The 24,534-nt window shown below is 35.6% G+C and overlaps 1 protein-coding gene across 32 annotated transcripts in view; it reads right to left on the bottom strand.

Moving 5' to 3' along the window:
* The window catches only part of DST (dystonin), a 428,859-nt gene that overhangs the window by 10,641 nt on the left and 393,684 nt on the right, over nt 1-24,534 (bottom strand). For all 32 annotated transcript variants that reach the window (XM_019734620.3, XM_019734625.3, XM_019734626.3 and 29 more), the window contains 15 exons: nt 22,711-22,881; nt 21,802-21,957; nt 21,390-21,596; nt 18,913-19,032; nt 16,006-16,175; nt 14,496-14,655; nt 11,751-11,945; nt 11,123-11,251; nt 7,772-7,915; nt 6,900-7,088; nt 5,287-5,416; nt 3,414-3,577; nt 2,465-2,627; nt 1,040-1,194; nt 786-860 (listed from right to left, as the gene is read on the bottom strand). In XM_019734620.3, the coding sequence (XP_019590179.3) occupies nt 786-860; nt 1,040-1,194; nt 2,465-2,627; nt 3,414-3,577; nt 5,287-5,416; nt 6,900-7,088; nt 7,772-7,915; nt 11,123-11,251; nt 11,751-11,945; nt 14,496-14,655; nt 16,006-16,175; nt 18,913-19,032; nt 21,390-21,596; nt 21,802-21,957; nt 22,711-22,881 (2,328 nt within the window). The remainder of the gene's footprint in view (nt 1-785; nt 861-1,039; nt 1,195-2,464; nt 2,628-3,413; nt 3,578-5,286; nt 5,417-6,899; nt 7,089-7,771; nt 7,916-11,122; nt 11,252-11,750; nt 11,946-14,495; nt 14,656-16,005; nt 16,176-18,912; nt 19,033-21,389; nt 21,597-21,801; nt 21,958-22,710; nt 22,882-24,534) is intronic.

Genomic DNA, 24,534 nt, shown 5'->3' with positions numbered 1-24,534 from the left:
AGAGATGTGCAAGTATCCACTTGTCCCAACTTCAAACCTAATAATCAGAAAATTTTTCTATAGGAATTTTTTTGAAAAATATTTGAGATTCAAATTTAAGTTAAAAATTCAAATACTTAGATGAACAATTTTAAATGTGGAAATATACAAATAAGAATAAATAATGTTTCATTTCTAAGTATAATACTATACTGTATCAGGGAAACTCAGCACATTTCCTGTCTAGCTACTATTATGTGTAAGAGATTTTCCAAAAAAGAGCAAAAAAGAGAGTGACAAAGTCACACCGGTCTTCAAGTAACTGTTATGAAGAAGGTAACCCCAGTTATTGAGATTTTGAATAAAAGGAAAAAATCACTGCACAAGTGGAAAACATTGCCTCCTTTTCATATTTATAAAAATAAGTCAACATTTTTAACTTCATGGTTCTGCTTGGAATAGCTTTGTCACTAAAAATATGAATGAAAACTTACCTCTAATCATAAAAAAGTATATTATAAAGTAATATGGAGCAATGTAAATATAAGACGTGTTTTACTGTGAATGTTTTTCTCCTTCAAAATAACGTACATGTTGTACATGTCAAAGATATGTCCTTATATACAAAATGTAGGCTATTTTTATATAATTTTAAATGATAAGAATTGGAAATTCATATACCATTACATTTTGACATGAAGTAAAAGTAAACACTTAGCATTCCTGGAAAACAACACAAATCAAATTATATATAAATTGCAATTTTTATCCTTTAAAAGAACTACAAGGTTATTTTGAAAACTTACCCTGTATTTGTTATCTCCAATCTGTTCAACTTGAAATCGTTTTGCACATTTACACTTAGCCACCTGCCTTGTCACCTGCCAAAAGCAATGATGAAATGTCCACTTTAATGTTAATATTACATAGTGAATCCTTGAAACCTTGACATAACTACTAAACATGGAAATCAGTAAAGTGGCTGTATGAATTGTGCATGCTATCTGGGCAGAACACACTGTAGTATTATTGTTTTAAGTGGTGGAAAGATAATGAGTACCTCATCTTCGATTTTGTCAGCATCGGTGATGGGTTTATATGCATCTTTATTTGGGTGAAGGGCGGCTACAAATTCATAGTAATCAATATACCCATCACCGTCTCTGTCAAAGATGTCTGCAACTGCACTCATCTCCAGGCGACTGGTTGGGAACTCTAAAAATTTCAAAAATAGTAAGTAGCATTACTGAGGTATAATTGACAAAATTGTAAGATATTTAAAGTGTACATTGTAATGATTTGATATAAGCATACATCGGGAAAGGATTCCTCCCATCTACTTAATTAACACATCTATCTCGTCACATATTTATCTTTTTGCTTTTGGTGAGGACATTTAAGTTCCGCTCTCTTAGCAAATTTCAATTTTACAATAGAGTCACCATGTTACACATTACATCCTTAGACCTTATTGATCCTACAGCTGAAAGTTTGAATCCTTTTACCAACCACTTCCTATCCCCACCATCCCCAGCCCCTGGCAACCACTTTTATACTATGTCTCTGAGTTTGACTTTTTAGTTAGATTCTACATATGAGTTATAATTTAGATACTCTCAAAATAAGCCATAAAATATTCCCAACGAAAGTTTATAATGCCTGCCACTTATGATAAAATTTCACAAAAAGTTTAAGTCTTTAAAAAAAAAGTAAGTAGTATAACTTGTTAATTCTGCCTCAAGGCATTCTCGACTGTACATTTTAATCTTATTGTGGCTAGTTAAATTATCAGGGTCATCAAATATATTAAAACCCTTTTTTTTTAAAAAAACAACACATATTTACATCATAAATTAAACCACAATTATGTGACTTAAATTTATCTTTAGTTACTACTGGGTTGAATTATTTGAAATTGCTGCTTTTCCTAGCTTGAAAACTGTTTAATATTAGTAAATTTCATATGGTTTAACTACCACTTTACTTAAAGAATTTATATGAAACTTATTTTAAGAATGACTTCCAGTAACATGTGCCAGAGATATTACATCCACACACGACTGAACCATCAAACAAGAAGATGATACATACCTTCAGAAGTTTATATTACAGAGTTCTAATTTCCTACTAATGATAATGTTAGATCAGAATGTTAATGTGAATTAGAATTAAAACAAGACTGATTTGCATTTATTGATTTCCCATTATATGTGAAGCAATTGTATAGTATTATTAACTTTATTATATTGAGGCTACAGCTTCAATAGTGTGAAGGAATCTGTGGTTACACAATTAGTTACGTGTGCTTAACTCCAAAGCTATAAATTTTCCTAAGGACACTTTTTTTTGTGTGTGTGTGACTTTATAGTCAAGTTCAAAAGCGACACTTTATTAGTAACACAAGTGTACTGGCCCCACAAATTTAAACTGTACTTATTTTCTTTAAAAAATTACATCAGTTTCAGTCACTTCTCTTGGGACTTACTTGAGGAAAGAATCCCATCGATAAATTCTTGTCGGGTTATTTTCCCATCCTGATCTTTATCAATTCTCCTAAAGAAATCCATCACCCGAGATTTCTTGTGATTCATCCATCGCATGTATTTTTTGCGCCAGATATCAAAATCAAAGTTAGCAAATTCCCTCAGCTGAAAAATACAAAGGGTGTTTTGAGTGAGTTAATGCTGTGCTCAAGTTACATCTTAATGCTATATGAATGATGTTATTTTTCAGTGATCCTCTAGATAATACACATAGCTTTCTCACTTCAAAGAAAGGTATGATCTTGCAAAGCGGACTGGTTGGTACCATTTTTCCCTGTCAAGTTTTATTTCATTACTGTCACTGATTTTTCTTTACAAATAGAGGAAACAACTAACACTCCTCAAAAACTCCAAGTGAAAATTTCTGAGAATGCCAAAGTCACAAAGGTAGTGGCGTGCCCCAATATAACACAATGGTAAATCTTATGCCCACCATGCACCAGGCCCAGCTCAACGGTTCTTATGTAACCCCTCACTCTCTCTGCTATTTGCCATTCGAACTCCCCGGGACTTCTAAAAATTCCCCAATTTCAGAACCTGAAACTCTAAATCTCAGATTACATAATACATATAATGAAAATATCTGAATTGTAAATGGTTATATTTGCCAGTTAATACCACCAAGTAAACATATGTCAAGCTAGATCTTTTCTTGAATTGGCTTCTGATTATGTTAAAATGTATTAGTTTCCTACTTTATTGATTCTCTACATCCGAGTCCCATATATCAGGTTCCCTCCTCCTCCCACAATGTACATACTCATGGTATTAATTTTAGAAGTAAAATATGCACTCAAATAGCAAGAGTTTCCTTATCTGTTATCAGGGAAGTTGAAAAATTTGGCTATGTGCTCTGGTGAGACAATGCTGAATGTACATGTGTTTTCCAACCTCCTCTAGTCTGTCCAAGGCGTCGTTCAGCTTCCTCCTTCTTTCCAATGCGAGGAGCCAGACTTGCTGCCATTTGCTCACCAATAAGTTGACCCTAGGATTCTTGGTTTCAATTTGTGTCTGTGATCCAGAGGGATATAAGCTTGATGCTGGGAAGCGTTTCCCTGTTGAAATATAACTTTAGTTAGGATGGCAGAGTCCAGAGTTCTGAAACACGACAAGGCTTGGCCTGTGTCGTTCCTAGCTCAGGCGGAGTCAACTTAATTACCGGGTATTACAAACACAAATATCCTATTTAAGGGATGCATAATGTCAAGGTACAAATCTGTTTTGTTTATTAAGGATCACATACTCGTCATATAAATTAGAGAAATATATCTTGACAGGGGCATTTAAATGCTGGAAAGCTCTCTCAATAAATGTAGGCTTTAATCGGTTTCCAGCTTCCAACCCAAGCCACCTCAATGATAATGAAGTACATTGTGATCCTCCTCTCTGTTAAGGAATGATAAAAGAAACCTCCTAGGGAAGTGAGATGTAGCTTAGAATCATTACGTAAACCTAGCTGCCCTTCTTAGAAAATAAGGCTGAAAGGAGGGCAGGTGAGGGCAAGAAGCACTGGGCATTTGTTAGAGTCAGAGCCAGAGACTTTACAATTCCAATCAGCCATGGAAGCGTGTGTAGGATCCCAGCTTTCATCCAAGTTCATTTTCCACTGAGATTGTGTGTTTCATAGGCATACTCACACCCCCGTTTCCTTACCTTACTAATGTTTTCTCCCTCTTTCTGGCTATTTTTCACAAGTTTCTATAACATCACAGAACAATTATCTCAACACAGTTTCCTCACCAAAATAAATAGTTAAATGTGGCCTAGAAAATCCTTGGCCTAAGGTCCTATAGGAAGTTGCTGTCCAAGGTGGGATTTGCGCAGAATTCCTAAATCATATAGGGCATTACACGTATAAAAATATCAGTAGCTAACATTTATTGAGCATTTAACTATATTCCAGAGTATGTGAAGCACTTCATACACATGAACTGATTAAATCCTCACCACAGCCCAATGAGGTTATAATTGTCTCCTTTTACAGATGAGAAAATTGAGGCTCAGAAAGACAGAAAGTTTAAGTAACCTCTCCAAGATTACATTTCCCAAATGGTGGGGATAGCTAAGGAGTCTGTCTCTACAGTTCTCAACCACTTTGTTACCTTGCCTCCTTCTGCAACACATTAACCACAATAAATCTGAAACAACTCTTTTTTATTATATTAACCACAATCAATCTGAAACTTTTTTTTAAATTAAGGCATCATTCAGAAATATACAAAATATATGAAATAAATTGTGCTTCTTTTAAATCTTCTCTAAGCTATTGTTTTAAATGTCATTTTATTGGGTCAAGGCAGCCTGAGAAGTAAATAGAGCCTGAAGTCATAGGAACATAAGCAAAATCTATCAGATTGCTGGTTACAAATGAACAGTTAGGTCATGAACTTTATCCAGGTCATGGTTATTTCTGTTACATTCCACTTTGAGGTTGTTTATATAATAGAAACAAAATGAGACCATTCAAAAGGGGTTATGATTTCTGTTCTTGTTGCCAATTTTTCAGTTTCTTCTAGCTAATCTAAAAGATACACTTTAAGCAAATTAAATTACATATAGAGACCTGGATGTATCTTTTTCTTTATTTTTAAGTAAGTTGCTACAAAACTTAAGCCCATGTATTCTTTTAAGAAAATCTTTTATGATAGAGCACTCATGTAGAAATCACCAATTGCTCTGAAGTTTCCTATGGTAAATCAAAATGAAAGAAAACCAACTTCCTTGCTTAACCATCTTCATTTTAAAGAAATTGGTCATGGCTTACTTCCTGCTCGTCCCTTATCCAAGACTGGAATATGGGACTGTATCGAGGAAGGATCAGCTGTTCTCCTCTTATAGGTCTTGGTAACTTTATCCACATCAGGTTGTTTTCTGGTCATTTCCTCCATGAAGGTCTGCCATGAAAGAAATTGTATCAGTTAAATCCAAGTATAAGTATACCAGAGAAAATCACCTCTAGAAATGAACTAAATACAGAAGGTAAAAAGACCGTGTTATTATTTCTGAAAAAACAATGAACCATCACGTTTTATCTTTAGGGGGAAATAAATCTAAAGCATCATAACATAGTATTTCCTCATTTCTAAAAAACACAAAATGTTACAGCTGGTAAGTAATTACAGCATTACAAAAGTAATTTGTTTTACTTTGAAGACTCCACATGGGAGAGGCTGTGTGAATAACATATCGTGACTGTGCACCACCCAGGAGCAAGCATCCATGCTCTTCCTGAAGGATCTAAAAGTGACCATTCATCTGCAAAGGCACTCGTTAACTGGGGTGGCCCCTAAGACTCTTCTGTGGCACATTTCACCTACACATTTGAAATATTTAAGATGGTTTTGATATACAGTGACAAAAAGTATCCTCATTAAATGAAGACATGTTTGAAATATTTCTGTCAATGAATATGCTAAGGAGAGTAAAAGTAATTCATGTTAAAGTGTATATTTAAAAGGTCTGAATATCTTGCCATTTCTTATCTCATCTCCTTAGACTTATAAGTACTGTTGACCAGGTATCCCTGTATCTGGAATATGTGGCAACAGCAGAGGCTGGTGAAAGTGATGGAGAAAGGAGGAGGCTGATAAAAGTGAAGTGACACATTTCTGGAGTATGTGGCACACTGGGGAACTCTGACCACTTTAAGACCTCTGATCATAGAGAACATGGCCTGAGACATTGCAGGGCCATTACAGACATCGATATCGTATGCTTTTCTTAAAATATAATAAATGGCAATGTTAACAGCTTAACCAACCAAGCTAATACAACGTTTCTTTTTGTGAATGTATATTAAACTAACAAGCAAACAAATAAGAGTTGGTGTGATGCCCATCATTTCAGAGTTTTAAACAGGTAGGATATACAGGAGAAGTAATTTTTTTGAAGCAAGACCATACAGATCTGTATGTGACGTCCTGTTAGTCGTCAGGGGAGATGTTTAGCAGCAGGGAGTAGAAAATGCAGACATGGAGCACTGAAACAAAGGAGGGTGAGATCGCCGAGAGAGAGAGAGAGAGAGAGAGAATGAACAAGGTGTCGAAAGCTGAGGATATGATATAAGGAGAGCTGACATTTGCAAAGCAGGCAGTAGGACGGGAGCCAATCTGAGGCAGTGCCACGTGAGCGTAACTTAACAGGGGCCCAAAAGGAATGAGTTTGGGGGAGATGAGAGATGAAGAGGCAAGACCATCAAAATGCAGTAACTGTGACTAGAAAAGTTTTAAGGCAGTAGTAGAATTAGAAACACAGTTGGAAGGAGTTGAAGAGTATGCGTAAGGGAGTGAAGGTAATAAGCACAAAGCAATCTTTTGAGAACTATAGCAGTGCAAGAAAGAACATAGGAGATAGGGGTTAGGGAGATATTTATTTTACCTGGTGTTCTGCAATGAGGGCTTTCACCTCCTCGATCTCCTGGGGGATGACTTCCTTATCCTTATCGCTAAGTGTAGTTTCAGCCCATTGCAACCACGCTAGCAATGCTTCCAACAATTCCTGTTTAGCAATGAGCCCAGCCAGAGCACTTGCTAATCTCTGCTGATGTTGCTTCGCCCAGGCCAGCACCTGTTGGAAAAACGGAAATTTCTCTGAATTTATTTCATCTTAGTGAATCATTTAATTGATGTAAAATATACAGAATTTAAATGTAAATTAGGATCATCCTGGGCTAGACCCACAATGCTTCCAGTCTTTCTAGATCCCCTCTGTGGTACCAAGAACCAGCTCGTGGAGGATATGGGAGCCCTCTCTGATGTTCATCAACTTCAGAAGTTTAGAGATGTGTGTCAACAGCCCAGGCTTCCTTTTGCTTTCAAACTTAAGTTCAAATATGCATTCTCCGAGGGATCAAGTGTACTTACTGCATGTAGCACAGAGTAGAAATTAAAATAGCTAAGATCTTAAATACAGAATTTACTTTGTGCATGCAATTCACTCCGCAAGCATACACGCTGAAATACTATGCAACTCCCTGATTATTCCACGGACACAATGTGGAAATGGGACACAAATTTATACAGCGAACCAAGTAATTGCCTTTTCATATTTCAGGGACATAGATGCAAATTCCTTTAACGTTTTAAAGAAAACTGGACTGCAGAGACAGATAATACACACAAGAAGGGCGTTTTAGAGAACACCTTTCTCTGCAGCGGCCTCGTGTTCCCATGGCCGTAAGTGCCTCTTAACTGCTGACATTTCCATACCCCGACTCTCAAAGCTCTAAAGATGAGCTGGGACACACTGACCTCCTCAAACCTGGCCCGGATGATGGTTATCCAGTGCTTAATGGTGGTGATGGAATCAGGGTGGCAGATGGCCAAAATAGCGTCTCCCATACTGGTAGCTTTATTGAGTGCGGCTCGTTTTTCTTCCAGTTTCTTCATGAATTCCTACGGCAGAAACAAAGACTTCGATTAGCTGTTGGCACTGACTGAAAACGAGACTCTGGTGACATTCGTTTGACTGTCAGAGTTAAACAAATACACAAGAACTTCAAGTGGCTTATTCACAGCTAGAAATAATGTACTAAGTGGGGAGTTTAGGCAGAAAAAGGGACAAAAATAGGAAATAAACTTTCTGATAAGCATTTTAAAATAAAAGTATAGCATAATAGCTCACGTTTCACAAAATGTATTATAAAAACATTCTCTCCTAATTTGTGACATATTAAAATTGCATTATTAAATTTTTAATAAAAAGTGTTCTATTATAACAAATGATACAAGGAGGTATTTAAAATATCATTAACTGTGTCAGGAGGGATACAAATACATAAAAACAAAAATGCCAAGGAAGCGAGAAGGCTGGGCAAAAAGCTATAAAGGGTTATAGGTGTGGAAGAGAGGGCACAAATGTCCAAGCAAGAAGGTGTCAGGGGAAGGCTGGAGGGAGGGTACCTGAGAGCGGGCAAGCCCGTGAGAGACCTGTCCTTCTCAAAGGCCAGTAAGCATTGCTTTCTGCCCCAAAAGGACCAATCAGCCCACAGGTCCAAGGAAAGGCTTTTGAATCAACCTTTTTATAAATGTCTCACATACATAACTACTTTCTACCGTCAAAACTAAATCCATAGATACATGGATCATAGAACTCTGCAAATGTGGTTAAAAAATGAGGACCTTTGCCCTAAAACAGGTAACATGCTCCCCAAACCTCACATTGAATTTTAAGCATCCAGATACCCCAAACTATCTGGAACCCCATGCTAAGAAGGAACCCTTGGTCACAAGGGGTGCCAGAGGTTGCGTACATAGCTGATGCCCATGCCACTCGTGCCATGTGACTGAAAATACAAGTGTTTACTATAAAGTGTAGTAACCTTTTGTTTTTAACCTCTGTGAAGCAGCTCTGTCATGTACCTCTTACTCAGGCATTGTGCTAAAATAATTTGTCTACATACATATCCACTAGATATTAAGGTCCACAAGATCAAAAAGACTGTGTCTTACTCAATTTTGTGTCTTTGTGATTGAATAAATGCTTTTTAACCTTTTATTTACACATTTTTACTGCTGTGGAGTCAAGGTTCAATTAACAATATACTCCACTAACATGACCTACTTTTTAAATATCATGACCTACTTCTAAAAATATTTTAATTTCCCCCAATATATACCCTCTCAGATGAAAAAAAATAAAAAACTTTATTGGGAAGAGAAATCCAGAGGTTAATAACATCTGCACTTTTCCAGAGGGCAGTTGGTCTGATCATGTACTTTTAATCACTCGGATATTTCAAAGAGCCTGGTCCTGCCGGCGCGTTAGGACTGGACCGTCAAGTTCTCACTATGTTCTGTGCTCTTCCAACCTCATCTGAGTGCTACGTTAGGGGTATGTGCTCACGTAGGAGTGCTTGCCAGTTTTCAGAAATTGAATTATGCTGACAGGCCTCTAGTCCTGGGGCTGAGAAATTAAATAAAACATTCTGTTTTTCTCCTACTGGTGAATGTGTGAAGGGAAGCAGAGGAAATGAAAAAGAATGTTACTTCAAAATATCATTAACTGAGAAGCCCTTTATACAATGACATGTTATTTAAATAGCTTACACTATTTAAAAATATTTGAAGATAATGACAATAAGTCCTCACTTAACACTGTTGATAGGTAGGTTCTCCAACTAAAAGCAAAACGATTTAACGAAACCATGTTTCCCACAGCCTAATTGATATAACCAAGAATTAAGGTTCTAGAGCATCTCATCAATGTTGTAATATAATGACATTGTTGGAAGACCTACTACTGTATTTGTAAAAACCACTACCTCTGCTCTAGATATCTGTCTCCTGATGTTTCTAGGGGTTTCCTGGTCCTACTGTGAGGGTGGTGAGACCACAAGTGGGCTCCTTTCTGTAGGGTTAGTATGGACCCTGTGCTTCAAGGGACTACTTCTGACCCAAGCCGCAGTATGTTAGAAGAACTCAATGCTGGCTGCTGATCAGCCAACAGTAATACAATCTAAACTAGATTTTCAAAATATGGAACTGAATAAAAAAAATTTATAGTAAGTTTGACGTAATTTTCCTACTCTTACATTCTAGCTTCAACTATTTATATTTATTTATCTATCTATCTATTTATTTATTTTAGCTTCAACTTTAAATGGCGTATGTAGCATTTCATTCCTCCAGATAATACCATACAAGGTCACATCACTTTTATTAACGACAAGGCAACATTTCATTGCTATGGCTTAAATAACCCATCATTGAGAGAGCGTAGTAATTAAATAAGAAAACTCTGTAAAGGATGTAACCCATGCTACACTGGAAATAATGATGTATTTCCAATTTTACCTTGAAAGGTGAGGTTACTCGGTGGTTAAACAGATCCTTTCAAGTTAATTGGAAATGATAACATCAATACTGCATTGAGTGTTAGCACTGCAAATTCCTGACTTTTTGAGTCAAAGGTTAAAAAACATCTGTTAAGAGCTACCTAAACCACTCTCTTAAGAGTTTTGCAAGTTCTATGTATTATCATTGGAAAGATCTTGATCTGAAACTCAAAGGCCAGATTTTTGTTTATTCAAAAGTATATGTATTTATTTCAATTTTTAAATTTGTAATTTATACCAGAATTCACAAAAGAATTTAAGATGGCTCTTGATTAAAAACAGAATTGGCAGAGGCTTAAAAACAAAATTTGAAGGTCAGTTATTAAATTTCCTCCTTTTCTTGCTTACAAATGTCGAAATTATTAATTGACAATTCTAAAGGTATAATTTTGCCAAACTGCTCATTAAGTTCCTTCTTTGAAATGCACATAGAAGTGCAACACAATTGACCAATGTGGGTCAGAAGCCAAGTAACCCCCTAGAAAAATCAATGTGCTTCCCAACGGTAGGAAACGGAGTGACTAATTTTAGAATAACCACCTTCTTTATAAAGAAAACATAAAAAGATAGCTATACATACCTGTGTATAGGGGCATGGGGACATACTTATGTAAGCAAGGAGGACACTGGAAAATTCTCAAATGTACCAGACCTTCAACTACTTTTCAGGAAGGACAGCATTCATGCAGCTGATATTTGCAATCATGAGTCTATTTTCTCTACTTGGAGTTTCTCATTAATTTTACTTAGCATTTACGTGACTCACTTTATGCTGATCAATGAGAGTCCGAAGAGCATCCTCATCGTCTGGGAGAACACCATGGAAACGAAGGGTTTGCTCAGCCTCAGCCAGCCACTCCAGGAGGGCATGTACCACCGAGTGAAATTCCTCTGCCTAGCAGTACACACAGACACACACCCCAAATAAGATTCCCAGATATGCTCGTTAGTGTAGTAGCTCCTTCCTCTCCGTGAAAACCAAGTTTTATATTTAAATCAAGCAATTGCATGCACTATTCCCATTAAAAAGACAAAGGCATATGGCGCTGCGTTTTACAAATGTAAGGACACATCTAATATGTTGGAAAGGCCTATATGAAGAATAATTCACCACTGGAATAATCTGATTTCAGATGAGTGGCAGCCCATTATACACACAAGCTGAAAGATTACTCAAGCAGCAGTGAGGATTAGAAAGCCTCCCTCTGTAGTAATTAAAATTCTTGGGGGACAGAATGGGGGGAAGGAGCAAGGCAATGATGCTGTAAGAGTCTCCTTCCCTGTGATTGTCCTGGTTAAGAAATGAGGAGTCTCACGGTTCTTCACGAGAGCAGTTCTTGCCGAGGCTTCAATACCTTGTCACTACCCCCAGCTAAAATTTACATGACTTTTACCTGATGCAGAGCTGCTTCTAATCGTGTTTGCTTTGATACAGAAAGTGCACACACAGTCTCCCAGCGTGTGCTTAATTCCTGCATCTGGACCTTGACCCAGGAGGAGTCGTCTCGGCTGCCTTCTATGAGCTCTCGGGCGGAGCGTTTCAGGGCCTGCACGCTGCTGGTTCTCTTCCCCAATTCTTTTTGGAAGCCCTAAGAAAACCATTATTTTTTATAGAAATTCATTTTTACATTACAAAACCAAAACAAGTACCATCCTGTTTGAAATACATGTGTGTACATAACATCATGTTCAGATCTCTAAGACCTACAGTGGAAGGACCCATATTTTTCACAGCATCCGTAGATCACACATGACCCTGCTCCTGTCAAAGCACTGTTACAAACACAGTCTTGTATAAATTTGCTCGATCTTGTAATTCTCCTGAGTGAGTAACCTTAGTTTTTAAATGACACATTGGATTTAAAGAATGGTGGCCACGTTTCTTCATTTCAATTTCATACACACACACACACTCACATACACAAGCATCAAATTCCTTTTTTTCTACGATTCTTTAATATGGTGTACCAATTCCTCTCAAATCGTTAGTGAGTACCAAGTGTTGGCTAACATACTACTCTTAATTAGTAAACGTATCTAACAGCTAAACGTATCTAACAACTAAGCAATGCTGGGTTCTTCACACAGTCCTTAGAAATAATGGCAGGGAGTTTCATAGGGAATTGGCACATAGTCCCTTTTTTCTGTAACACGCTTTTTTCACCTCTCACAGCATCCTGAGTACTAACTCATAACGTCTAATTTTAGAAGCTGAAATCCTTATCTGCCACATTGGAGTAAAAATTTTGTGTTTCTTTTCTCCCATTGCATTTTGATGAACTTCGATGTGCCAGGAGCTAAACTGGCTTCTTTTAGCCACAGATTTTATCTAAGAAAGGAGCCCAGGATTCTTCATTTCTGATCCAAGACTCTGTATATGCAACTAAATCTTTCAAAAAACCAACTTCACGTATAGAATAAATTTAACTTATTTTTCTAAAAATTCATCACAAATGAGTATTCCCAAGCACATTTTATAATTTTGGCTATAACCATGGGTTTCTATTTTGATACGCAGATCATTCATAAAAGAGAGCCCATCAAAAACAATGAAAAAATAGTGTGATAAATTCTTTGCTGATTTCACTCTAATAGTATTAAACGAGATGTGCCTGCAGATAAACACACACACACACACACACACACACACACACACACACACACAGAGGGTACAGTGTCTAAACATTCTATTTGTGATAGGACTAGTCCAAGAGTTGAGTTGCCTTTCCAATGTACTTTGTAAACTTAAACTTCTTGAGCCTTCCAATTGTATTACTAATGCTGAATGATTAATTCATTCCTGATGACCCTTAATATATTAAAAAAAAAAAAAAAAAACCTGGCAAGTGCCTAGGGGAGTAAATATTTAGACAGTGAGCTTACAAAAATGGCATTGATGTAAAAAGTAACATTACACTATTCATTACTCATTGAATGAATGCCAGGGAATGGAAAAGTTTATATTAATCATGCGCAAAACATTGGTTTTAATATAGGCAAAGCAACATAATTTTTTAAATTTTTAATTTTTGCAGGCCCAATCAATGTTCCTCATCTATTCCTTTATTTTCTAATATTCAGAATAACAAACTCTCTTTTATGGATATAATGAAATAAAAGAACCAGAATAAGGGAAATAAATATGCAAAAGGAGCAACTACGTATATTTAAAAAAAAAACAAAAAAAAAACAACAACAACAACAAAAAACCCAGGTAAGATCAAAATAGCATAACCAGGAAAGTATAAACAGAACGTTTTTAATGAAATAATGTTTTGAACTCAAAAACTATAAAGGGGAAATACAACATTCAAGTAGAATGCTGTAAGATAGCTATATATTAGGTTGGTACAAAAGTAATTGCAGTTTTTGTAATTATTTTTAACCTTTTAAACCACAATTACTTTCGCACCAACCTAATATAAAGTCAACTCTGATACAACCATTCCACATTACTACTGCACTTCAGGTTGTTTTCAAAGTTCTTTATGTGGTAACACAGCATTTGATCATACTTGAGGACCTTACACTCAGTATCAGCTGGACGTCTCAAATATGACCTTTGATTTGCACAACAGTTTAACATACAATATCAGGAGACTGCAAGGAAACCAATTTTCTTAAAGTAATAATCAAATCCCTCACAGCATATGCTGTTGTCACATAGATTGCTGTAGTTCAAGCAGCAAGGACAAAATATATTTTTTAAAAAAGAAAAGCAGCTGATCATGACCCCCACAGATCATGTCACAAATCTATTCACTTATGCAATGACCAAGTTCTAGGTCACTGAACGATTTTAAATTATATTACATAATTATTTAAATGAATAAAAAAAGATAGTAAAACATTCTTGAATCATGTTTTAAAGCACCAGAGAACCAAATCACTTTCCAAGAGCTAAAAGGTTTTAGATCTAGAAATTAAAAACAAAAATATTTCATTGATACTAATTTTCCAATATCATTTAAAGTTGGTTTCCTGATTCTGCTCAAATGTACATGTATTTCAATATTAAAGACTGTTATGTAGTATGATATATAGTATCTACATTTTAAAAGGCTAAGTTAAGTGGTTATAGTTTCCTCTATATTCAGAATAATCAAGTAAGATCAATAAAATGTCCCAGATAACAATACCTTGTGATTATCGATCAGATTCATCACTAAATCAACGTCTCCATGGACAGGCTGGTCTTCTGCCAGCTGGGGTTCAACTCTATATAACCAATCAATGAGGGCCTGCAGGGCATCTGTGAATTGTCCAGAAAATAACAGGGCTTCCTCCAATTTGTTTTGTCTGCAGGGAAAGGTGGAAAATCAATCTGAGCAACAAAAAAGCTGCCCTATACATCCAAACAGCTAAAATTCATTTATGAAGTTTGAGCAGTACTCAAGAGGACAAACAATATATTGGTATTCACTGCTGTTGCTTTGTTTTCCTTAGAAAATAACAACACCTTTTCTCATACTTTCTCTTTTATTCCTTAAATACAAGGCATCTGTTCCAGGAAAATTCGCTTATCATCACATTTGGAAATCAATGACCTTTCAGTTTCTTCATGACAATACGACTTTTTAACTAATTTTTTTTTTTAATTTAGGTTTTAAATGAACATACAATAAACTTAATTTCTTTAGGTATACAGTTCTATTCATTTTAATAAATGTGTAGATTCATGTAACTATCATCAAAATCAAGATACATCATCTCAAAAATCTCCCTTGTGTGGTCTCTTCATAGTCACAGCCTGCCACCATCTCTAGTCCCCTGCATTTACAGATCTGTCTGCCATCACTGATTTTTCGCCTTTTCAAGAATGTCATATCAGTGAAGCCATTTATATGAAATTCATTTACATGACTATATGACATTAGAAAAAGCATATAACCATTTGAGAGTGGAAATTTTAAAGATTTCAAAACACACACACACACACACACACACACACACACGCACAACGTATTATAAAATTCCCTAGAATTGAGTATAATATTCTATTTAGTCTTGATATTGACAAAAGTAATTAGACTAAGGATCAATGAAAAATTTGAGAACATTTCTAAGACATTTTAACTCTTTTAGTACTATTATACTTTCTTAAATGCTAAAAAACTTTGAAATAAGTTTTGGGCCTTCATGGTTGAAGTGTAATGAGAAAGAGGAAGAGTAGAAAGGGGTAGATGGAAGATGGAAAGGAACACAGGGGTCAGATCAGCAGGACCGTGAAACCACATTAAGAAGCCTATGTTTTAGTTCATGCCCAATATTAAGTCCCTAAAGGGTATGAAGCAGTGGGTGACAAAATTCTATTTACATTTTTAAAAGCCCCCCCCCCCCCAGTAGTTATGTAGAAACTGGATTAAGGAGGACAGTAGCAGACCTGGGGAGACCAGTCAGAAGGCAATTGCTGTAGTCAGGTATGAGATGACAGAAGCTTGGAGAGTGTTATCACTTTTGCGTGAATTGAGCAGTTAAAAATAAGTAATAATGAACAGCAAAACCTTCTCAGTGCAGGTACGGTGTAAGTGGGGTACTAAGTTCTCCAGATGAAGTATTTAAGGTTCCTAAAATACCCTGCAAAGTACCACTATTGTGTATTCGAAAGAGGTCTACAAAGTAACCAAACTGCCTTAAACAACATTTTACCTTTCCACAGATTTTCCACAGATAGTATCCCATTTGTCTCTGAGTTCACTCAACATGTCATCCAGTTTCAGGTTGTCATCAGCCAGGGAGGTTTTCTCCTTCAGAGAACGTCCAGTTCTGTTGGTGGTGTCGTAGACAGAATGCTTGGCTCCAAGTGATTTCTGAAACTCCTATATATTTAACAAGAAAATGATGTACATTTCTATTTAGGACTAATAAACAAATAGGAAAGGAATTAAAAGAGACATCCCTAATAAATGGAGTCTAACCACCGAAGAGACAGCAAATAATCAAGTCAGATAGTGTAGTGCTATGTTCTACACAGGAATACACAAGGGTAGAAAACAATTGGTATATTTTCAAATTGAAGGATTTGTTTTTCTCAGAAGCCAGGTGTCTCTGAGAGTACTTACTATTAAGAAAATAATTTCAAAACAAAACAAATCCCGAATATTTTGTAGCTATAAGCCACAAACAGTAGGCTAGCTATGGTAAAATAGAATTGCTAATAAACTATTGAAAATCCCACAGTTTGGAGAGGAAAATTCTGAGTTAAAACTCTGAGTAACTACAGGTCCGGTAAGGACACAGAGTGATTCAATAATGTACAGGTTTAAATTTACTACCGTTTTTTTTTTTTTGTTTTTTTTTTGGTCAAACAGATTTATTGTCACACATTTTGGATAGTCACATGTAAGTCAGGATGTCACATGTAATTTTATCTGTGAACCAGGATGAGGGTTAAATAAGAACCACGTCTCTCGATTCCTACATTTGGACCTACTGCTCATTGTATTTTTACCACTTCGGAAGCCTACCCCCTCCTCTCCACCTCTATAATAACCTCTCAAAATCTCAGAAGATCTACAGACAACTCTTCCAAGTACCAAATAGCATCTATGCTTTGCTACTCTTTACATTGTTAATTTTTGTGTGAATGTGTGTGTGTGTGTGTGTGTGTGTGTGTGTGTGTGTGTGTATGTAAGGGGTGAATTCTATTCTTTCTCCACAACTCAATTATAAGCTTTTCTCAAGCAGGGATATCGCCTTTGTAGAACCCTCGTTATATTCTGTGTGTGTTTATAAGTATGTAATAGGAAGAATGAGAACTGCTATTGAATATATGATCTCAGGGATGAGAAGAAATAAAGGTCAATTTACAAACTCATAAAGGCATCTTACAAACTCAGAAAATCACAGGAACACTAATACAGTAATTCTTAATCCTGGCAAGCACATCAGAATCACACCAGATACTAAAATACTATGCAAATGTATAATTTTCCAAGATAATCTCAGTTACAGTTATGTAATAACTTTTTATTGCCTTTAAAAGTGAGACATGTTAAGTGTCTTATTATGACTACAATGTTTATTTTGCCTTGTACTAGGAGGCAACTACATCTGGGAATTATTAAGCAATAAACACCATTACAATATCACACTATTTCTATAGTTCGTTTTCTATAAATATTTTATTTTCATGTTATTCTAAGCAGAATGCTAGCTTTAGAATCATGGTATTGGCAGATTTTCTTCACATAGCAGACACATAATAAATGTTATAGGTGGACGTGGGCTAGGTGAAAACTTTTTAAAGACAAAGAGTACCCAAATAATGAATAGAAACCACTTCTTTTAAAATTGGCTGAATGTACCTTGTATTTTATCTTCAAGAAATGGTGACTTTGACAATAGGTCAGACTAGGTAAAACAGAGACCCTAACAGGTTTCTTTGCAACTTCTTATTTCTAGGATTCTCTAACTTCAATATGCGATATACTTTCATACAACTACAAGATACAACTTCTATGTTCAAGTTCAAATAAGGCATTTTATACTGAAAAGGAGGCTCTTATTTGTCCATGAGAAGGGAAAGAAAAGGTACTGCCCAATTGTCACTGCGCTGCCAGTATTAGACGAGGCACCTCACAGGCGCAGGGTGCCAGCAGAACAAGCCATTCATAAGCCCTCATGTAACCAAAGAACAGTTGTTCTATGTTTCCTTCCACCATCCTAGGATTTCAACCCTGAGATTAGGTAGAATCACCAATGGAAGTAACCAACCTGGGTGAAGATGATGGCTAGAATTTTCTGATGATGACCTTATATTGCTCCATTTTTTTTCCAATCTTTTAACAATTATCATGTACCAAGCAATAATTTACATATAAATACCTAAAACTATAAAACTGTTTTCAGGAACCACTCTCCTTTTCCCATATCTTTAGCCTGAGGGCTGATAATAACTTTACAAAACAGAATGGTAGAAAGACCCAAATTCAAAAGATTTGAGGAGGATGAGGGAAATGCTCTTTGAATGTCATGTAGTAAGACTAGAAAAGGTAGAAAACATAAAACACAATATTTCTACATCTTCTAGTCTACACAAGAAAGCCATTGACTGTGTGTCTTTGAGGGTAAGGATGGAGTGGAATTTCATATACTGACACATACACAATAAAATGTCAACGTAGGAAGGAGAAACCAATTTTCCCCACTGTACTGTTTAAAAGAATCTATATGGTGAAATCTATATTACTTTTTGCCATGGAATTATCTTCTACCTGGTCTATGAAAGAAATTACAAGATAAGATAGTTGTGAAAAATTGAAATACCAATGTTTGAACCCCTATAAATCCTTTACATGTTTTAGATTGTAAGACTTCCAGTTTTAATTTTGTAGGTTTTATTCATTAATTCTGGATCATATTGGAATGGTCACTGGAGAGTAAAGATACTGCCACTTGACCAATGTGAAGGGCAACTATTTTCCAATTTAATGGGGATCACATTGAACAACCTTTTTTTCTCCAGTGATGAATAAATACACAATCAAGTAAGAATTTACAAGTGATCTTGAGACATATAATGACACCACATGTTTTTCTTAATTGTAGACCCACCTTATGCTGTGCAAGTTGTGTTTTTATTTTGTCTGGGTCATTGGCGATTTCCAGTTCAGAATCCAAAGACTTTTCTGACTCTTCTAGCCACTCCATAAGTTTAGTCCAAGCTTCGTGGAACTGGAAAGAAATTTACATTTTGTCCAGCAAATTTTCTGGTATACTCGCTATATTTGAAATCTAATATATACTTAAAATATAAATTAATATTAATGAAAATATTGAAAATTATTAAAACAACATTTCTCCTGAAGAAGAAAAAAGTAATAGTTTCATCAGCAGATTATCAACTGTCTTCTTAACACTTGGCTTTTGTGGTCCTGCCCCATGGTCACTTTGCTATAATTCATTCAAACACATAAACTTTAACAAAAATAGAAATGTTAAGGAGCTGCAGGGACAATGTCTCCTCCTTTTTTTTTTTTCTTAATAAGTAACATAAACTCTCAGAGAATTTTGTTTGCTCCCTGCTGTCTCTTGACAGATCTGGGTTTACTTCTAAGCTGCTAATTCCTATGTTAAGCAAAAGAAACAAACAGGGAGAGAGAGAGAAGGATAAAGTTTGTAAATTCGTCTTAGAAGGCACAAGGACAAACAGAGGTCATTTCATTTCTATTTAATACAAAGATAGTTCACATCTCTATTGCTGCTATCAAATTCTCAAATTATTGCCTGTGCTTCACATATGGTTTAATATGTAAGAACACCCACAATGCTTGAGTTCTACCAAAACATAATTCTCTTTGGCATCTATGACCTTGAAATAGTCTGGTGCTACATATATTTAATTTCACCCACAGTCTGTTTTCTGTTTATCATCGAGAGCTAGTGGGTACTATTTCTGGAGACCAAATTGTGAAATTGGTTATAAATTATTACTCATAATAAACTTAAGTGAACAGATACATAACAAAAACTCTATTGAGTAATCAAAATAAAATGTGTTTTCTATCAAAGTACACTAACAATGAAATAACAAAAAGACACTTCTTACAAAAAGAACACAGTAAGAGCACAAAATCACAAAGTTACAAGAGCACACTAGAGATTCTCAGACAAACCTGCTTTCCCTACACATCCCTCCCACAACTTTAATCAATTTAAACATGAAAACATGGAGGCCAAACTAGGCACAGAGACTGTCAAAGTCGGAGAACCACGATCAATCAAGATCTGAGCCAAAAACTGAAATATTAGAAGAATAAGAAATAAATTAAAGGTACAACTAGTCATGGTGCTAGGAAATCTTGCTACAAATAACCTTACTACAAATAAGTAGCACAGGCTACATCAGTTGGATGGTAAGTTTAATGATATAAACACATAGGTTCTAAGTAAGGCTGGTCCTACTTCCAAAACTACCGGTACAACACATACTGGTACAGAAGAAATGTTATACTATTGCACTGAAAACAGGAGACCGTATACAGCTAGTTAAACAAATTGTGAAAATAAAACTGATTAAATGGAGAAGGTATAACATTGAACATCTCATACCTCCCACTCAAAAAGGGATATATGGTATGTAATCCTATAACAATGCAATTTGTCATTTCTAAAGCCTTTAAAAACTTACCCTGACAGCTTTAAATTCTGAAACACTTGACTCCCATGACACCTTCTGCATCACCCAACTGAGCCTAGCTCCCCAAAATAATGGAGTTCAACACCAATGATGAACAAATGCAACTGAATGGGGCAAAAAGTTATTATACAATTCAGCCTCAATATTACACTTTCTAGTTACTAGTAAAAATCAAAGATATATATCAAACAAGGTGGGTGCATCTCTCTGTTCCTTGGAGGAGACATAATTTTACTTCTCTGTGTTTAGTCTAGAATAGAATATTAATAACAGGTGAAGGAAGATGTAAGAAAAAGCTGCCCCAAGAGATTCAAACAATTTAAAGTCAGATGGAGCTGTATCAGGATATTAGAAATGAAACAGAGGTTTGCCAACAAGTGTACAGATTCAGAGGTGAACTCAGACATAGAATCCGCCCTTTCAGAGAGCTGTCTAGAGGGCTGCATGTTTGGCTCTCGGCTTTCATAGTGTGTGAAGAAAGTTTGGCTTCAGAACTAAACAAAAAGTAGCAATATAACAACGTATGATGTCTCACTCTGAGTATGAGACTGGAGGTTAAAAGGACAAAGAAAAAAACACACAAACCCAACAACAAACGTTTTGAGTCTCTGTTTGGGCTTTAATGTTAATAGTCTACCTATGAAGTCAAGCTATAATCAGTCTTTTCCAAATGAGTCTCCAGGGCCTGAAGTTGCTGCCAGGTCAAAAAGTGATGTCATGATGCAAACTTAGGCCACAGCCCCGTTAAGAAACAAACACCAAATCATGGCTTCATGCCATGATTGTTACACCTAATACAGCCTGCGATAAAAGTACTTTAATAACATACGATGTATTGCAACAGCTAGAACTGATTTATTGCCAAGTTCAGAGAATTTTTATAACGGTTTACCTGCTTGGCCCTCTTCCTTGCATCATCCAAAGATCTTCCTCTTTCTACTAACCGTTGAACCACTTTTTCCCATCGACTTTGTACACTGATAAGTAGATTCTTAATGAGGACGACATCTTGTTTCTGACTAAAATATTTGAGGTGTGTTCCAGTTTTATCCAGCTCTATTATCTGCTCACGGTGAGAATTCACTTCATTGGCAAAGACCTTTCCCAAAAAAAAGGGGGGGGATAATTAGAAACAAACGAAAAACTGACCTATCTTGAAAATGCTTCTGGTGTCATAAGCTGAAACTGTTTCAAAGGACAAAAAAAAGTTGTCAAACTACCAAATTCATGCTTTTGACATTAAAACAGTCTGTTGTCTAAAAAGGTCTAAAATCAGAAAGCTATCCATTTGAGTAATAGCATACCTTGTGTTCATCGATTTGAAACAAGACTGTGTCCAAGATGAGACTTGGCCGAGAGGCTACATTTAGGGTCTGTTCAGCCTGGGTAAGCCAGTTGATGAAGTCTTGGAGAGAATTGTGGAACTCCATTGCCAAGTTGAGGGCCTCTTCCAGTTTAGTCTGCAAGGACAGATTATTTAGTATTTGATGATTTTCAAGGGGTGTTTTTCCCCCAGTTTAACCACTCTCTAGCAGATTTCTTTCCCATCGATACTTATTTACGTGTAATCTATATTTTCTAAACAATTTATGAATGTAATGGGCCTTCACTAAAATACTGACAAACCAAATCCCTCACTGCAGCTAAAAACATTTTAATATACCTAAAATTGTGGGTTGGGGGCAGTTAATCCCAGAACACAATTACTAAACAGAATCTGTAAAAGGAAAACTTGACATTCATACAATTAATTTTGGGGATCCAAATACTATGAAATATATTTATGCTCTGTCAGTGAGCTTCTCACGGATTTTTGTTATGTAAGTGCTTGTTACATATACACAATTATCTCATTCTCTTGATCTCTCGCTCTCCCTCCCCTTACATACAGCCTTTTGCTTAATAAGTATGATTAAAATAGAATTATTTAACCATCCAGAATTTGAGTGGTTCACAAATTTCAAAATATACCTAGTAACACAGATCTATGATATCCCTTTATCTATGTTTGAATAGATACCTTTAATTCTGCTTTTCTATGTAAAGTCAGAATACTACTTTCAACTAACCCCACAAACCTCCTAATGTACACTAAGAAAATTTCAACATGGATCATGACAAATTCCACTGATCATGCTACTCAGAGATAAGGTAAAACCCCTGAAATAAAACAACTGAAACACTTATTCTATTATATTAATCAAGGCACATACTTTCCTTTCATTGAGTTTGGTTTCCACTGATTCCCATTTTTCTTTCAAGTTATTTATATCTTGGTCAATATTTGTCTCTGCAGATTTGGGGCATCTTGCAAGCATCTGTTGGCCTTTCTGCATCAGATTCCTATATGTTTCTTCTTTAACATTGAAGGCAGCACAGATCTCCTAAATTGAGATAGTATCCCCCCCAAGTTATATCATTTTTAAGAGAATAAAATCCAAGAGCTCTTATCCCAGGTCATCAAGCCCTGCCCCTTATCATATGTTCATCCCTATGCAGCACATGGAATAACCGACACATTCAAACTTTTCACTATATCGAAACAACACCTAGACCTACAGCCATACCCAGTCTACCTACAAATCTCAGAAATGCTGCTATCATTAACCAGCCATTCCGGTGTGGTAAGGTTTGTGAAACAATATTTTAAATGACATCAAGAAAGACTTCACTGTACAGTAACCAATTAGCTTTGTGACTTTTGGCTAGTAAGTTAACGTCCCTGAGCCTTAATTTCCTCTTCTGTGAAGTGGGTTCAGTTCTCTAAGTCTCTCCTTGGATTATGACATGACGACTGTAATATTTTTTGGTATAATTTAATTCTGGGCTCCGAAGATACCCAGTGGATAAAAAGTATAGTGAGACTCAGTATAGTGAGACATTTAACATGAATATTCAGACTTTCGAATCACACAAGCCAAACTTGTGGTACTATGCAAATATTATTTTCACTTATAACATTTTCAAAGCGCTCAACTAGAATGCAGAGAATATAGAGAATATAAAAAAATATACTGCTTAAACAAATTCAGAATTTAAAATCAATGAAACAAGAATTACATTCATGTAAAAAATTAAGACCAGTTTTAGTCCATTAATTCAATTATAATGTGGGTCAAATTATATAGCTCACTGAAAAATTATACATCCTATGTCTAACATTTTCAACTTTATAATTTTAAAAATTAAAATAGAATTCATAAAATTCACTTATTTTCAAGTATAGAATCCAGTGTTTTATTAGTCTATTCATAAGAATGTGCGACCATCACTACTAATTATAGAACATTTTTATTGCCTCAAAACTTGTTAAGCCTTAAAAAAAAAACCTTTCTAAACGTATTTATAATATTACCTACTAAAAGCTTTTAATCCTAAAACAAAACTTTTAAATACAGCTAAATCTCAGGAAACCGTGAGGTTTTCTGGTTTCCTTGATTTCTAACACAACCAAACCAAAAGAATGTGACTAAAAGTGTATTACAAATGTCAATAGCTCTTTAGAATCCTTCAAATTGTGGAATTCCTATAATCTGGTAAATTATATCAGGTTATACAACAAATTCATTCTAAATACCCCACCCAAAACAAATAAACTGATACCTAACATTTTCCTAAAAGTAAAATATTCTAAAGATAAGCTTTCTGCTTTCCAATTTTTTACTTATATTCTTTTAAATTAACATTTTAAAATATTTGTAATTAGAGATTAATTCCAAGTGTGTTTGTTCAACAATTCATTAAACTTATACTGAATGGACACTGTAATAGCTACACAGGTACTTCCAGGAAAAAAAGAAAGTATCTGGAAGTCAGTTAGGTTTTATGGAAAAGGAAGACAAGCACCCCCAAGTTATGATTTAGTCAATTACTTTTTCAGTGAACAAATAGGTCTGTTGTGGTGCACACACAAACCACCACCACCACCACAACAAAACTGCAAACAATAATTTTCTAAACCAATGAACATACATAAAAGGTTTCTAGAAAATTCCATACTGGATTAATAAGATTGACTTTAACTGCTCATGGCAACT

The sequence above is a fragment of the Rhinolophus sinicus genome, chromosome 2, assembly GCF_057876585.1.
Source record: "Rhinolophus sinicus isolate RSI-liver-muscle chromosome 2, RSI-T2T, whole genome shotgun sequence".
NCBI lineage: Eukaryota > Metazoa > Chordata > Mammalia > Chiroptera > Rhinolophidae > Rhinolophus > Rhinolophus sinicus.
The sequence above is the reverse complement of the archived record's forward strand: the minus strand, read 5'-3'. Positions and strand labels throughout refer to the sequence as shown.